At 52.0% G+C, this 13238-nt stretch overlaps 1 protein-coding gene across 1 annotated transcript; it reads right to left on the bottom strand.

The window, feature by feature from the left end:
* Positions 1 to 8: 8 nt before the first annotated feature.
* LOC127034046 (zinc finger protein 558-like) lies at positions 9 to 13128 on the bottom strand. The gene is made up of 4 exons (XM_050922482.1): positions 13015 to 13128; positions 10379 to 10467; positions 9246 to 9372; positions 9 to 1548 (listed from the first exon to the last, which is right to left on the bottom strand). The coding sequence occupies exons 1-4, from the start codon at positions 13100 to 13102 to the stop codon at positions 1445 to 1447; spliced, it is 408 nt and encodes a 135-aa protein (XP_050778439.1). The 5' UTR covers positions 13103 to 13128; the 3' UTR covers positions 9 to 1444.
* Between the last annotated feature and the right edge of the window lie 110 nt (positions 13129 to 13238).

Here is a 13238-nt window from a genome sequence, read left to right as displayed (position 1 = left end):
TCTGTAAAATTACAAGATTTTTCACATCTTAAGAACAATTTTTAACCAGTTGATACTGGGAAACTTTTATGGGAGAGTGCATCAGCTACTTTGTTAGAAGCTCCTGAAATGTGTTGAATTTCAAAATCAAAATCTTGGAAAGCTAAACTCCATCAAAGCAGTTTTTTGTTGTTTCCCTTGGCAGTATGAAGCCATTTTAGTGCAGCATGGTTGGTTTGCAGCTGGAAGCGCCATCCCCAAACGTATGGGCGTAGCTTTTCCAGGGCGTACACAATGGCGTAGCATTCCTTTTCACTGACTGACCAGTGGCTTTTCCTCTCAGACAGTTCCTTGCTGAGAAACACAGCGGGGTGGAAGTTGTGATCCTGTCCTTTCTGCATCAGAACTGCTCCTACACCAAACTCAGATGCATCTGTGGTTACTAGGAATGGTTTGTCAAAGTCCGGGGCCCTTAGCACAGGGTCAGACATGAGGGTCGCCTTAAGCTGGGTAAAGACCTTCTGACACTCATCAGTCCACTTAACTGCATTCGGCTGGATCTTTTTGGTCAGATCCGTTAGTGGGGCAGTGATTTGGCTGTAGTGTGGTACAAATCGCCTGTTATACTCGGCCAAGCCTAAGAAGGATTGGACCTGTTTCTTTGACTTTGGGACAGGCCACTTTTGGATAGCATCCACCATGGCCTGTAGGGGGTTTATGGTTCCTCGACCCACCTGGTGTCCCAGGTAAGTCACTCTGTTTTGGCCTGTTTGACTCTTTTTGGCCTTAACAGGTAGTCCTGCCTGCCTGATGCGCTCGAAGACTTTTTCCAGGTGTTCGGCCCATGAATCAGAAAAAATGGCCACATCATCGAGGTAGGCAACTGCATATTCTCCCAATCCTGCTAGGAGCCCACCTACAAGTCCTTGGAAGGTGGCGGGTGCATTTTGCAGCCCAAAAGGAAGCACATTAAATTCATACACCCCTGCATGGGTGATGAAGGCTGACCTTTCCTTGGCAGGTTCATCTAGCGGCACTTGCCAGTACCCCTTGGTTAAGTCTATTGTAGAGATGAACTGGGTACATCCCAACTTCTCCAGTAGCTCATCGGTGTGTGGCATTAGATAGTTGTCTGGACGAGTTACTGCATTTAGCTTACAGTAGTCCATGCAAAAGTGTATTTCCCCATCTGGTTTGGGTACCAGAACCACTGGAGATGCACATGCACTGGTAGATGAGCGGATTATACCCATCTGTAGCATGTTTTGGATCTCCCGTTCTATAGCAGCTTGGGCATAAGGAGACACCCGGTAGGGTAGGGTTCTAATTGGGTGAGCATTACCTGTGTCAATGGAGTGGTATGCCCGTTCAGTCCATCTTGGGGTGGCTGAGAACAATGGGGCAAAGCTAGTGCACAGTTCCTTGATCTGTTGCCGCTGCAGACGTTCCAAGGTGGTGGAGAGGGTCACCTCTTCCACGCCACCGTCACTTTTTCCTTCGTAGTAGACACCTTCAGGCCACTCAGCATCATCTCCTCCCTAGGCTGTAAACTGACAAACCTGTAAGTCTCTGGAATAAAAGGGCTTGAGAGAATTAACATGGTACACTTTAGGCTTTAAGGAGGAATTGGGAAATGCTATGAGGTAATTAACAGCTCCCAGGCGCTCTTGGACTGTGAATGGCCCTTCCCATAAGGCTTCCATCTTATGGGCCCGTTGCGCCATCAAGACCATAACCTGGTCTTCTACCTTGAAGGAACGCTCTCTGGTATGTCTTTTTCTGAGCATCCTTTAGGTTTTCTTTAGCAAGGGCTAACGAGTGTTGGAAGGTGCTTTGTAGGTTGCCTACAAAGTCTAGAATGTTAGTTCCTGGAGAAGGTGTAAACCCCTCCCACTGCTTCTTCACCAACTGTAATGGCCCCTTAACCTCGTGGCCATACACAAGTTCAAATCCTAAACTGGGATGTGGTACAGCCCTGTAGGCAAAAAGCAACTGCTGTAACACTAGGTCCCAATCATTGGAGTGTTCACTGACAAATTTACTATCATGGCCCCCAAAGTTCCATTAAACCTTTCCACCAGGCCATTGGTTTGATGGTGGTAAGAGGTAGCAACCAAGTGATTCACCCCATGAGCTTCCCACAGTTCTTTCATGGTTCCTGCCAGGAAATTAGTCCTTGAATCTGTAAGGATGTCGGAGGGCCAACTTACCCTGGCAAAAATGTCTGTTAGGGCCTGGCACACCGTTTTAGCCCTAGTGTTGCTTAGAGCTACTGCTTCCGGCTACCGGGTAGCAAAGTCCACGAAAGTCAGTATGTATTGCTTTCCTCCGGGGGTCTTTTTTGGGAAAGGACCACAGCTACTCGCTGAAATGGGACCTCAATTATGGGGAGTGGCTGGAGAGGGGTCTTGACCTGGTCTTGGGGCTTTCCCACTCTTTGGCACACCTCACAAGACCGGACATACTTGGCTACATCCTTGCCCATCCCCTCCCAGTGGAAGGAGTTCCCCAACCTGTCTTTGGTTCTGTTCACCCCAGCATGGTCACTGGGATGGTCATGGGCTAAGCTTAAGAGCTTCCCCCGGTACTTAGTTGGAACCACCAACTGTTTTTGCGGATGCCAGTCTTTCTGGTGTCCAACAGAAAGAGTCTCCTTGTATAAAAGTCCTTGTTCTACAACAAACCGGGATCGGTTGGAAGAGCTGAGAGGTGGTGGGGTGCTCCGTGATGCCGCTCAAGCTTTCTGAAGGCTGTCATCTGCTTCCTGCTCAGTCTGGAACTGTTCCCTTGAGGCTGGAGACACCAGCTCTTCCTTAGACTATGGACTTGGGCTTGGTCCCTCTGGAGGCGATGTAGGTGATGGGATTGTTTTCGTTGCTGGTGAACCGCTCTCCGCTGGTGCACCAGGTCGTGTTTCAGGCTCTGGCTGAGCCTCTTGGGTATGGTTGTCTGCTGCTTCTGCCAGCTCAGGCTCGCTGGCGCCCTCTGGCGTTGGGGTTGAAGATGGGTTTGCAAGCACTGGCATCAGTGCTGGCAACAGTTCTGGTGCTGGTTGTTTTTCCAGTTCCGGGTCTGGGACTGGAGGCACTGTGGATGTTGCAGTCATTGGCAGCGGATCCGGGTCCACTACCTCTGTCTGGGTCTCTGCTAACACAGACGGGGCCTTTGTGGATGGTCCAGGAACAGAGCTGGGTCTGGAAGCTTGCCTGGCTTGGCTGTGTGTAACCATTCCCACCCTCTTGGCCTGCTTTACCTGGTTGGCCAAGTCTTCCCCCAGTAGCATGGGGATGGAATAATTGTCATAGACTGCAAAAGTCCACATTCCTGACCAGCCTTTGTACTGGACAGGCAGTTCAGCTGTAGGTAAGTCTACAGCTTTATATATGAAGGAGTAAATTGTCACTTGGGCCTTTGGGTTGATGAATTTGGGGTCCACAAAGGATTGGTGGATAGCTGACACTTGTGCCCCCGTGTCTCTCCACGCAGTAACCCTCTTTCCGCCCACTCTCAAAATTTCCCTTTGCTCCGAGGGTATTTGAGAGGCATCTGGGCCTGGGGATCTTTGGTGTGGTGGTGGTGTAATGAACTGCACTCGCTTGGGGTTCTTGGGGCAGTTGGCCTTTATATGTCGCAGTTCATTACATTTAAAACATCGCCCAGCTGACTGGTCACTGGGCCGAGGTGAGTTACTGGAGACTGGTGAGGTGGGACAATAGGGTGTCTGGGGCTTTCCTTGGGTTGTAGGTGGGGTTTTGGGTTGCCCTCGGGTATAGGGTTTATTGTCGGCATGCCCCCTGTGGTATTCGCTCCCCTTGACAGTAGCTTTTTTCTTTTCAGCCACTTCCACCCATCTGGCTCCAATCTCCCCCGCCTCAGTTACAGTTTTGGGCTTCCCATCTAGGATGTACCTTTCTATTTCCTCAATAACACCCTCTAAGAACTGCTCCATTTGCATCAGGAGGGACAGCTCTTCTAGAGTTTTAACCTTTATTCCTGATATCCAGGCATCCCAATTCTTTCCAATGTGGTGTGCGTGTCGGGGAAATGACAAATCTGGTTTCCGCCTTAGGGCTCTGAACCGCCGACGGGCATGCTCAAGTGTTAGTCCCATTCTGATCCTGGCCTTGCTTTGAAAAAGTTTATAATCGTTCATGTGTTCCTTAGGCATTTCAGCCGCCACGTCTGCTAAGGGTCCACTGAGCTGTGGCCTCAGTTCTACCATGTACTGGTCTTCAGAGATGCTGTACCCAAGGCAGGCCCTTTCAAAATTTTCTAAGAAGGCCTCAGTGTCATCACCTGCCTTGTAGGTGGGATAGTTCTTGGGATGAGGAACAGTAACTGGGGAAGAGTTGTTAGAATTGGCTGTGTTCTGCTTAGCTGTTCTAATTCCAGGGCCTGCTGGCGTGCCTCCCTTTGGAGCTCTATTTTTCTTTTGTGGTCCGCCTCTTTGGCTTCTTGCTCTCTTTTGTGGCCTGCCTCTTCCCTGGCTGTTTCTGCATTTATTAGTTCCATCTTTCTTCTATGTTCGTTGTCTCTTTCTATGGCTTCTAGCTTTGCTTGTTCCTGTCTAATGGCTTTCTTGGAACTCATGGCTCCTGCTTTTTTTGTGCTGGTTGTGCCCTCTGCTGTTGAGTGTTTGGAATGCTGCAGCTCAGGGTTGCTTGGCAACACAGACTTTTTTTTAACACTTCCTAACTAGCCTTTGCCCTACAAGTTAGAACAAAAAAAAAAAAACACTTTCATTTGCAAATGTGTTTTGCTGGTGTTTGCTGACTCACAGCTGGAGTCCCTTTGTTTAACAATGATCCTTGTTAAACCCTAATGCCTCTGCCTTCAGGTAGTCTTTCTGCGCAACCAGAAAGGAGAGAAAAAAATAAAATTTCCCCTGGCTTGGTTTGTCCACAGTCCCCTCTAGCCTGCTTCCCTAACAACTAGAAGGAGAGAGAAAGGAAAAAAAAAATCCTACTGGCTTTGCTTTTAAACTCAAACCTCTCAGTCTGCCTGCAGATAGCTAGCAGGGAGAGAAATAAAAACCTCACTGGCTTATCCCACCGCTATGCCAACATGTCAAGGTAGTATCCCCACTCTGAACCTTAGTGTCCAAAAAATGGGGTACCTGCATGAAGCCCTCTAAGCTTAATTACTAGCTTAGAAATGATAGAGCTGCTACCACCCAAAAATATAGTGTTTTGGGACACTTTCTGACCCCCAAATCCTTCCCTGGGGACCCCAAGACCCAAACCCCTTGGATCTTAACACAAGGAAAATAAACCCTTTCCCCCACTGTTCCCTCTCCCAGGCTTCCCCTCCCTGGGTTACCCTGGAGAGACTACACAGATTCAAACTCCGTGAATCTAAAACAAACAGGAAATTCACCTTCCCCCTCCTCTTTTCCCCCCACCACTCCCAGACTCTCCCTGAGAGAGAGACAGAGACAGTGATCCTAACACAGAGAGAAATGAACCTCTCTCTCCCCTTCTCTCCTTTCTCCTCACCAATTCCCTGGTGAGTCCAGACACCCCATTCCCTGTGGTCTTACACAAGAATAAAAAAAACAAACAATCAAGGTCTTAAAAAGGAAAAGCTTTTAATTAAAGAAAGAAAAAAAGTAAAATTATCTCTGTAAAATCAAGATGGAAAATGTTACAGGGTCTTTCAGCTTATAGACACTAGAGAGAATCCTCCTCCCAGCACAAATACAAGTTGCAGCAAACAGAGATACAATCCTTCCAGCAAAATACACATTTGCAAATAAAGAAAACAATCAAAAGACTAAACCGCCTTTCTAACTGGTACTCACTAAATTGAACAGAAGAGGTTGTTTCAGAGATTGGAGAGCCTGTATGTACGTCTGGTCCCTCTTAGATCCAAGAGAGAACAGAGAACAAAAGAAAGCAGCACAAACAAAGACTTCCCTCCACCGAGATTTGAAAGTATCTTGTCTCCTGATTGCTCCTCTGGTCAGGTGTTAGCCAGGTTCACTGAGCTTGTTAACCCTTTACAGGTAAAAGAGACATTAACCCTTAACTATCTGTTTATGACACCCCCGGCTGAATATATTTTGCGGCCTAGGAGGTCCATGCGCCTAGCCTCCTTGGACTTGGGAGCAGGAGCTTGCTGGCCATGACGCTCCCTCTCGTTTACTGATTGAACTACTAGGGAGCAAGTATGTGGGTGTATGTAGAGATACTCATATCCCTTGGAAGGTACCATGTATTTTCTCTCTACTCCCTTGACTGTGGGGGGGATCGAGGCTGGGGATTGCCAAATGGTGTCTGCATTTGCTTGAATAGTGCAGATAAACAGCTGGGCCACTCTAGCAGGTGTGCCTGCAGATAGGATGTCCACTACAGGGTCCTCTATTTCAGGGACCTCCTCCACTTGCAGATTCATATTCTGCGCCACCCGTCTCAAGAGGTCATGATGTGCCCTTAGGTCAATTGGGGGAGGGCCGGAGGAGGATGTTCCTGCCACAGCCTCGTCTGGCGAGGAGGAAGAGGTGAGACCAGGGAGAAGAGGGTCCTGTGGGGGCTCCTCTTCTTAGGAGCGGCATCAGACTCAGGTGGGACCTGGGTGTCTGCAGGTGGTACTGAAGCCTCATCCATACCCATGGGGGGGAGCGGCTTACGGTTGCCTCTGGTGTCCAGTGTTCTGACGGGGCAGACCGTGGTGCAACTGAGGGAACACCTTGGGCTTGGTGGTATGCCCACGGTGTCCAGAAAGACCACTGATGAGGTCCTTGCTCGTGGCTCTGGCTCTCAGGAAACATATGGCTGGGGACATCCGAGTCACGATCCTGTGGACAGGAAATGCTACCAGCCTGTGATGACACTGAGGTGTGTCTCGACGGCCAAGGCAGTGCTGATAGACCCTGAGAGGGAGCCACGGCTCGGGTTGGTCTTTCCCAGGACGGTACCGGGAGCTGTAACGGTACCGCGAGGGAGACCGGGACCTACGACCAAAGCAGTGCCGGGAGGTCGACTGGGATCTCGAATCCCTTCGCCTGGAGTGGCTGCGAGATGTGCAGTGCCGTGAACGGTGCTGGGAGTCGGATTGGTACCATGAGTATCTGGCAGGCGAACGGGAGGCTGAGCAGTGCTGCGAGTGCGACCGGTACCGCGATAGAGAGTGGTGTGGAACTGCGAGCGGCATCGGGACCGGGATCGGCGACGTGACCAAGATCGTCGGAAGGACTGAGATCTTGAACGATTCCTCTTGGTTGCTCCCACGGAGGGCAGCCTCAGCAAGGCAGGCTTGCCAATAGATTGGATGACCCGCACCGGCGGTGGTGGGGGTTGAGGCAGCGCAGTCTCCATCATCACGATCAACTCCTGCGCTGTGGAGAAGGTCTCTCGCGTGGATGGGAGAGCGAGCTCGACCACAGCGTGAGCCAGGGAGCTTTCGGGCACCTGACCCAACAGCCCTTGCAGGACCAGAATCAACAGTGCCACACCTTGCGGTGCCTCACGCGGTGGCGCCACGGCAGATGATGGTGCTGAGCGATCCTTCGTTGATGGGACCTCCCTCTGTGTGCCGAAGCAGCTGGAGCGCTATGTTGCTTCCTGGGCCGCAGGGACAGGGAGCGGTGCCGAGCAGACATCGGTGCCGGCAAGGGTCAGTGCCGTGGCTCCTTCGCGGTACCGGAGCCAAAGGAGCGTTCCTCACAGATGCAGGCTGTTGAGCACTTGGTACCGATGTCACAGGGCTAAGTGCCGCCTCCACGAGGAGCTGTTTCAGTCTAAAGTCCGGCTCCTTCTTCGTCCTCGGTTTAAATGACTTACAGATGCGGCACTTTTCAGGAAGGCGGGATTCCCCTAGGCACTTGAGGCAGCAGTCGTGGGGATCCCCTATTGGCATAGGCTTTTGGCACGCCGAGCACGGTTTGAATCCCAGTGACCTGGGCATAAGCCTGGCACTGGGGTGGAGGAAAGGGGCTAATCCTCGATCCCCCCTCCACAACTATATATATACACAACAATTAACACTAACTACAACTGTAAAAACTCCAACTATAAAGACAATTAACAGTAAAGAACAACGAGTAAGCTAGGGAAGTGGAGATCAGCAAAGCCACGCTCCACAGTCCCAACGACCATCATGAGCGGTAAGAAGGAACTGAGGGGCCGTTGGGTCAGCAGGGGTATATATCCGGAGCCATAATGGCGCCACTCCAGGTGGCGACCCAGCCGACCCACTGAGTGTTGCTAGGGTAAAAATCTTCCGACGAACGTGCACGCGGCGTGTGTACACACCTAATTGGAATCGATATGAGCAAGCACTCAAAGAAGAACTCCCCATAATCCTTTTATGTGAAGAAGCCTCTCCTTGTTTTGTTGTGAACTCTGGGCTCTGGGAGCTGCTTATCAAAAAACCAAACACAGCTACTGTTTGCTGTGAATGAGTAGGGAGAGGCAGGGGGGCTCCCTTTGGAACACCCACAGCTAATGTTAGCTTGAAGAGAGAGGCGGAGCATGGAGGGAAGTGGGGGGGTCCACTTTGGTGAGCAGCTGCTTATCTGGTCTGTGAGAAAAATCAAACAGCTGCTGTTTGCTTTCAGTGAGTGAGGGGTGGGGATGGGGGGTCGGAACTTGCAAGGCAGGATGCTGACACTCTCAGCACTCCAAAAACCCACTCTCTCCCTCTATGCTCCCTGTCACACTCCACCCCACCACACCCACCTTTTGAAAAGCACGTTGCAGCCACTTGAATGCTGGGATAGCTGCCCATAATGCACCGCTCCCAATGCTGCTGCAAATGCTGCAACTGTGGCCACACCAGTGCGCTGTCAGCTGTCCGTGTGGACAGACTGCAGCGCTTTCCCTACTCAGCTGTACGAAGGCAGGTTTAACTCCTAGCGCTGTACTGCTGCAAGTGTAGCCATACCCTGAGTGTCTGTGTGATAAGTAACCCTGACCCAGCAGCTCTGACTCCAGCAGCCTGCCTCTCACACCCCAAGCACATTCTGGTTTGGGGGCAGTAGGCTCAGTGTTTGAAGAGAAGGACAGGGGTAGGAACCTTCTGTTCATTATGCTGAACCTAACCCCCCGTTTTATTTGAGCAAACACGAGCTATTTGATACTGTGCAATACTACTCCTGTGCTCTGTTCCCAAAGTGTTCTGCAGCGTGGGGGAGGGGAGGGTCCTCTGTGTCACTGGCATATTGGGGTGATGCTGAAAAGGACAGAGTAGAAGTAGCATTGTGGGGCTGGCATGAACCTTCGCTCTTAATTTCCCCTACCAAGAAGGGAGGGGATTGAAATCCTTACCCAGTGAGGTCATATTCTCATAGTTCTGCTGCATGACGTCTCTGCAGAGAGCTCTCTGGACAGGGTCTGGCAGAGCCCACTCTTCCCTGGTGAAATACAAAGCCACCTCCTCAAAGGTCACTGGCCTCTGAAAGAGCAAGAGTCCAACACTTAGTACCTTCTGCCCCACTCACAGCCACACTATTTGTGGAGCAGAGAAGCCCATCAAAGGGAAGCTCTGGGTGGATTGCAGTCAACAGAGTCCAACCCCCACCCTGCTCAGAGCATCCAGGAAACACCAGGGCAGGGGTCGGCAACCTTTCAGAAATGGTGTGCTGAGTCTTCATTTATTCACTCTGATTTAAGGTTTTGCATGCCAGTAATACTTTTTAAGACTTTTAGAAGGTCTCTTTCTATAAGTCTATAATATATAGCTAAACTACTGTTGTATGTAATAAGGTTTTTAAAATGTTTAAGCAGCTTCTTTTAAAATTAAATTAAAATGCAGAGCCTCCCGGACCCGTGGCCAGGACCCAGGCAGTGTGAGTGCCACTGAAAATCAGCTCACGTGCCACCTTCGGCAGCGTGCCATAGGTTGCCTATCCCTGCACCAGGGCGACGAGATGAAGCGAGAGCCCCTTGTCTCTCCCAGCAGATCCATCACACACCTGCTAGCCACAGACTAAAAGAGGAGGTGGAGCCTCTAGCCAGGTCAAAGGAGAACTCCCTGGTAGGAAGCACACCACCCTCCCCATTGTGAGGTGCTGGATACGAGGGGAGGGGAATCTCCCCCAAGCCTGACTCATGGGTGCCTCCTTCATATCTCACAGGAGCCACTGCTTAGTCGGGTCAGACTCCAGCACTGGCAGTCTGGTCAGTTTTCCTAGCTCCGTGTAGGTGGGTTATTTTCTGTTTAACAAATTAGGGCATTTCCACCTCCAAACCCTATGGGTCTGTTCCTAGAATCTAGGCTCCTTATTGAACAACTCGCAGCAGGTTTGTCACATCCTGTCTTCCTCCCTTTCTCCACCCTGTGCATTTCCTGCCCCGCTCCAACCTCCAACCCAGACTGTGCAAACTTTCCCATCTCCGCTGTATTTGCTGTCTCTCTCTCTCCTGCAGGAACCCACCAGCAACCCCCCGATTATCCCTACCTGAACAGGCTCCTCTGGAGCCATTTCTCTTCCCTGTGTCATGGGAGGACGGGATGAGCTGGAGCGAAACATGGACATCATTCTGCAGCCTGGAAGGGTGAGAAGGGCAGTTGTGGGGGTTACAGAACAGGCTTTAGTTAATTTCACAGGATGATTCTCCAAGGCCCTGTCCCTGCAGACAGACATCCTAGAATCTGCCATCCGGGGAAAATGCTTGATCTCTTTATTACAGTGTAGACCTGGCCCCTCCTGCCAGGCTAAGCCCACAGACACATTTTTAACATCCCTTCTCCCCTCCACATCCCATAACAGTCTCTGAATACAAGGCTAGAAAAGAACAGAACGAAAGGAGTCACTGTGGGGGATTCCCTCGGACACCAGCCCCACGGCAGTCACACCCCAGCAGGGGGAATACGGAATCAAGAACTAGCTTTCCTCTGTCTGAGCTTCTTGTTCACTAGAGAGTGGTTCTGCCCAGGGATGCTGCAATACCTGTGTCTGGGTGGACTAGACAGCTGGAAATCTCTCCCCTCTCTCATTTCTCCCACTGCGCCTTTCAGTCTCTCCTTCCCCTGTCCTCTCTCCCTGCTCCTCTGGCTGGGAAAGTCCCATTCCTGGGGGCTTTGTTCTCCCTGGGCTGAATTTTCTCCTGGCAATTGCTAATGGGAGGAGAGGCTGTTTGTGTAGAGACACTTTCTTGCTAGTCCCCAGCGCTTTCCCAGAGGTCTTTTAGTTACCTGGAGACTCTGGCTCAGAATTTGTATTAACAGGGCCCAGGTCTGCCCCAAGGGGCTAGTACCAGCTGGAGAAAGTCATCACCTGGGCTGGGCAGAGAAGAAGTTTTAATTAAGATCACATCCCAGCACAGAACCCCACTGGGGGGGCAGCAGCTGCTAAGCCTGGTCTCCCGGATCACAATGGAGGCTGCAGCGTCTGACCCAGGAAGCTGAACCCCAATACCCTGAGCAGAGAGGGACAGAACATTTGAGCAGCTTCCCTCCTTTAGCTCTCTGGGGAGAGCAGTTAATGAGAGCCCCTCCTCACAGGGAGAATTGCTAATCTCGTTTGCCCCACTGTGCATCTGGAGCCATTCCTTGTCTTTCCATGCGCTGACTCTGATTAACAATGTTCTCAATGAAACCAAAGTTCAGAAAGAACGAGTCCAGAATGCCTTGGAAGAAACCACTGTGCGGCAGTGCTGAACCCCCTTCCACCTCCCTCACCCCCCAGATCTAGGGCAACGACTTGCGGGGAGTGGGGCATGAATATTCCCTAGTTTTCAAAAGAGGAGAAAAGAAAGATGTGTGCTTTCACCTCACAGTGTTTGATAAGTGGATATGAAGTTATCAGGGTGAGTGGCCTGGCTGGGGGCTGCCTGGCAGTGCTTGGAGCCAGGATTCTGGCAGAAACTGATCAGGGAGCAGGATCATGGTTAGCAGCAGCCCCCAGACACCGCCGAGCGCCCAGAGCCCACAGCCAGGGATCCCAGACACCCCCACAACCCCAGTCAGGGTCTGCCAGATCTTCCCTGGCACCCAGTCCCCAGAGTCCCTGGCCAGGGACCCAGATAGCCCCCCCCCCCCCCGAACCCCCACCAGCCACAGTGAGAGCTGGACACTGGTGAAATGGAGAGAAAATGGGGCACAATCGGGGGAGGGGAACAGGGAACTTCTCAGGGATTTGGGGGCAGGGAGGTCACCTTGGATGTTGCTCTTGTTAGGCCTGAATAAAGATATAGCAGACAAAACCAGGTATGCCAACCTGACCAAAGTCAGGCTAACAGAGGTTTTTGGGTAATTCCTGAGTGGAAAACACTGAGAAGCAGCAGCAGCATGTCTCACAAGCGCTGGAAAAAAGTGAGATAAGGGAGGGGCTGCATTCCTGGTATAGTACCAGATGTGCTGTGTTAGGAGCAGTTCCTCTGAAGAACTGATAAGAAATCCCAGCCTCCCTGTTTTCACTCCTTGGTTCAGTTCTCTGTCTGTTTTAACTCCCCTACATTCCTAACTTCTGGTGCTTGCTAAGATATTGTTAATCACCTAATGCTGTAAAACATGTATACTGAAAGTGTCTAGTTTCTAGTTGTTAGAAGAAGGGGGTGGGTTGCTCCAGTGAATAATTTATGACGCGACAGAACTGTCTATATAGGCTCATACTAAGCTGTAAAGAGCGGGCTGGTTCTCTCCGGAGACGAGCTGCTCTATGTTGATGCGTGCACTTGTCAATAAAGAGCTGTCGATCGGACCTTGCTGGTGTTGCCTGTCTCTCTCGCGGTCAGACAACGAACTTTGCCGTCTGGGGGGGTTAGAGGCCCTGACACTCTCTAGAGAGAAAGGGGCCAGGACGGGGGGCCCCACGGGGGGGGGGGGGCAGCGGTAAATCCGAGGGGATCTCAGCCCCCCCTTTCTCTCCCCGCTCCTCGGGGGTCACCGGCTCTCCCCCCCCGCCCCCGGCCATGTCCGGGCTGCACCGACACTTCCCACCCGCCCCTGTCCCGCGTCCCCCCCCGGCCCCACGCAGGGACCCCAGTGGGGCCCCAGGGAGCAGACCCCGGCGCTGCGAGATGCCGGGTCCCCCCGCCCGGACACTGGGGCAGAGTCACCGCCCACCCCCGCCCCCCGGGCTCGCTCCGGTACCTAGAGGCTGCAGCTCCGCAGCGCAGGCGGAAGCTGGGGCCGGGCACAGGAGGGTTAATGAAGGTCTCTCCCGCCGCGATCTGCGCATGCCCAGAGCTCCAACGGCCCCGCACGAGCTAGGCAGAATCCCACCTCCCCGCGCGCGTTCGCGCTCCGGCTCCGCTCCCTCGCTGACATCACTTCCGCTCCCGGGAGAGCCCGGAACTACACCTCCCAGCCTGCCC

This window comes from Gopherus flavomarginatus, chromosome 14, assembly GCF_025201925.1.
Source record: "Gopherus flavomarginatus isolate rGopFla2 chromosome 14, rGopFla2.mat.asm, whole genome shotgun sequence".
In the NCBI taxonomy this organism is placed as follows: Eukaryota; Metazoa; Chordata; order Testudines; family Testudinidae; genus Gopherus; species Gopherus flavomarginatus.
This window is presented reverse-complemented; position numbering and strand designations above follow the sequence as displayed.

Coding starts and splice junctions, on each gene's coding strand:
- LOC127034046 (XM_050922482.1), bottom strand. CDS start 13,102: ATGCGCAGATCGCGGCGGGAGAGACCTTCATTAACCCTCCTGTGCCCG. Junction 10,468..13,014: donor TGCGGAGCTGCAGCCTCTAG/GTACCGGAGCGA, acceptor TCACCCTTCCAG/GCTGCAGAATGATGTCCATG. Junction 9,373..10,378: donor CTCCAGAGGAGCCTGTTCAG/GTAGGGATAATC, acceptor TTGCTCTTTCAG/AGGCCAGTGACCTTTGAGGA.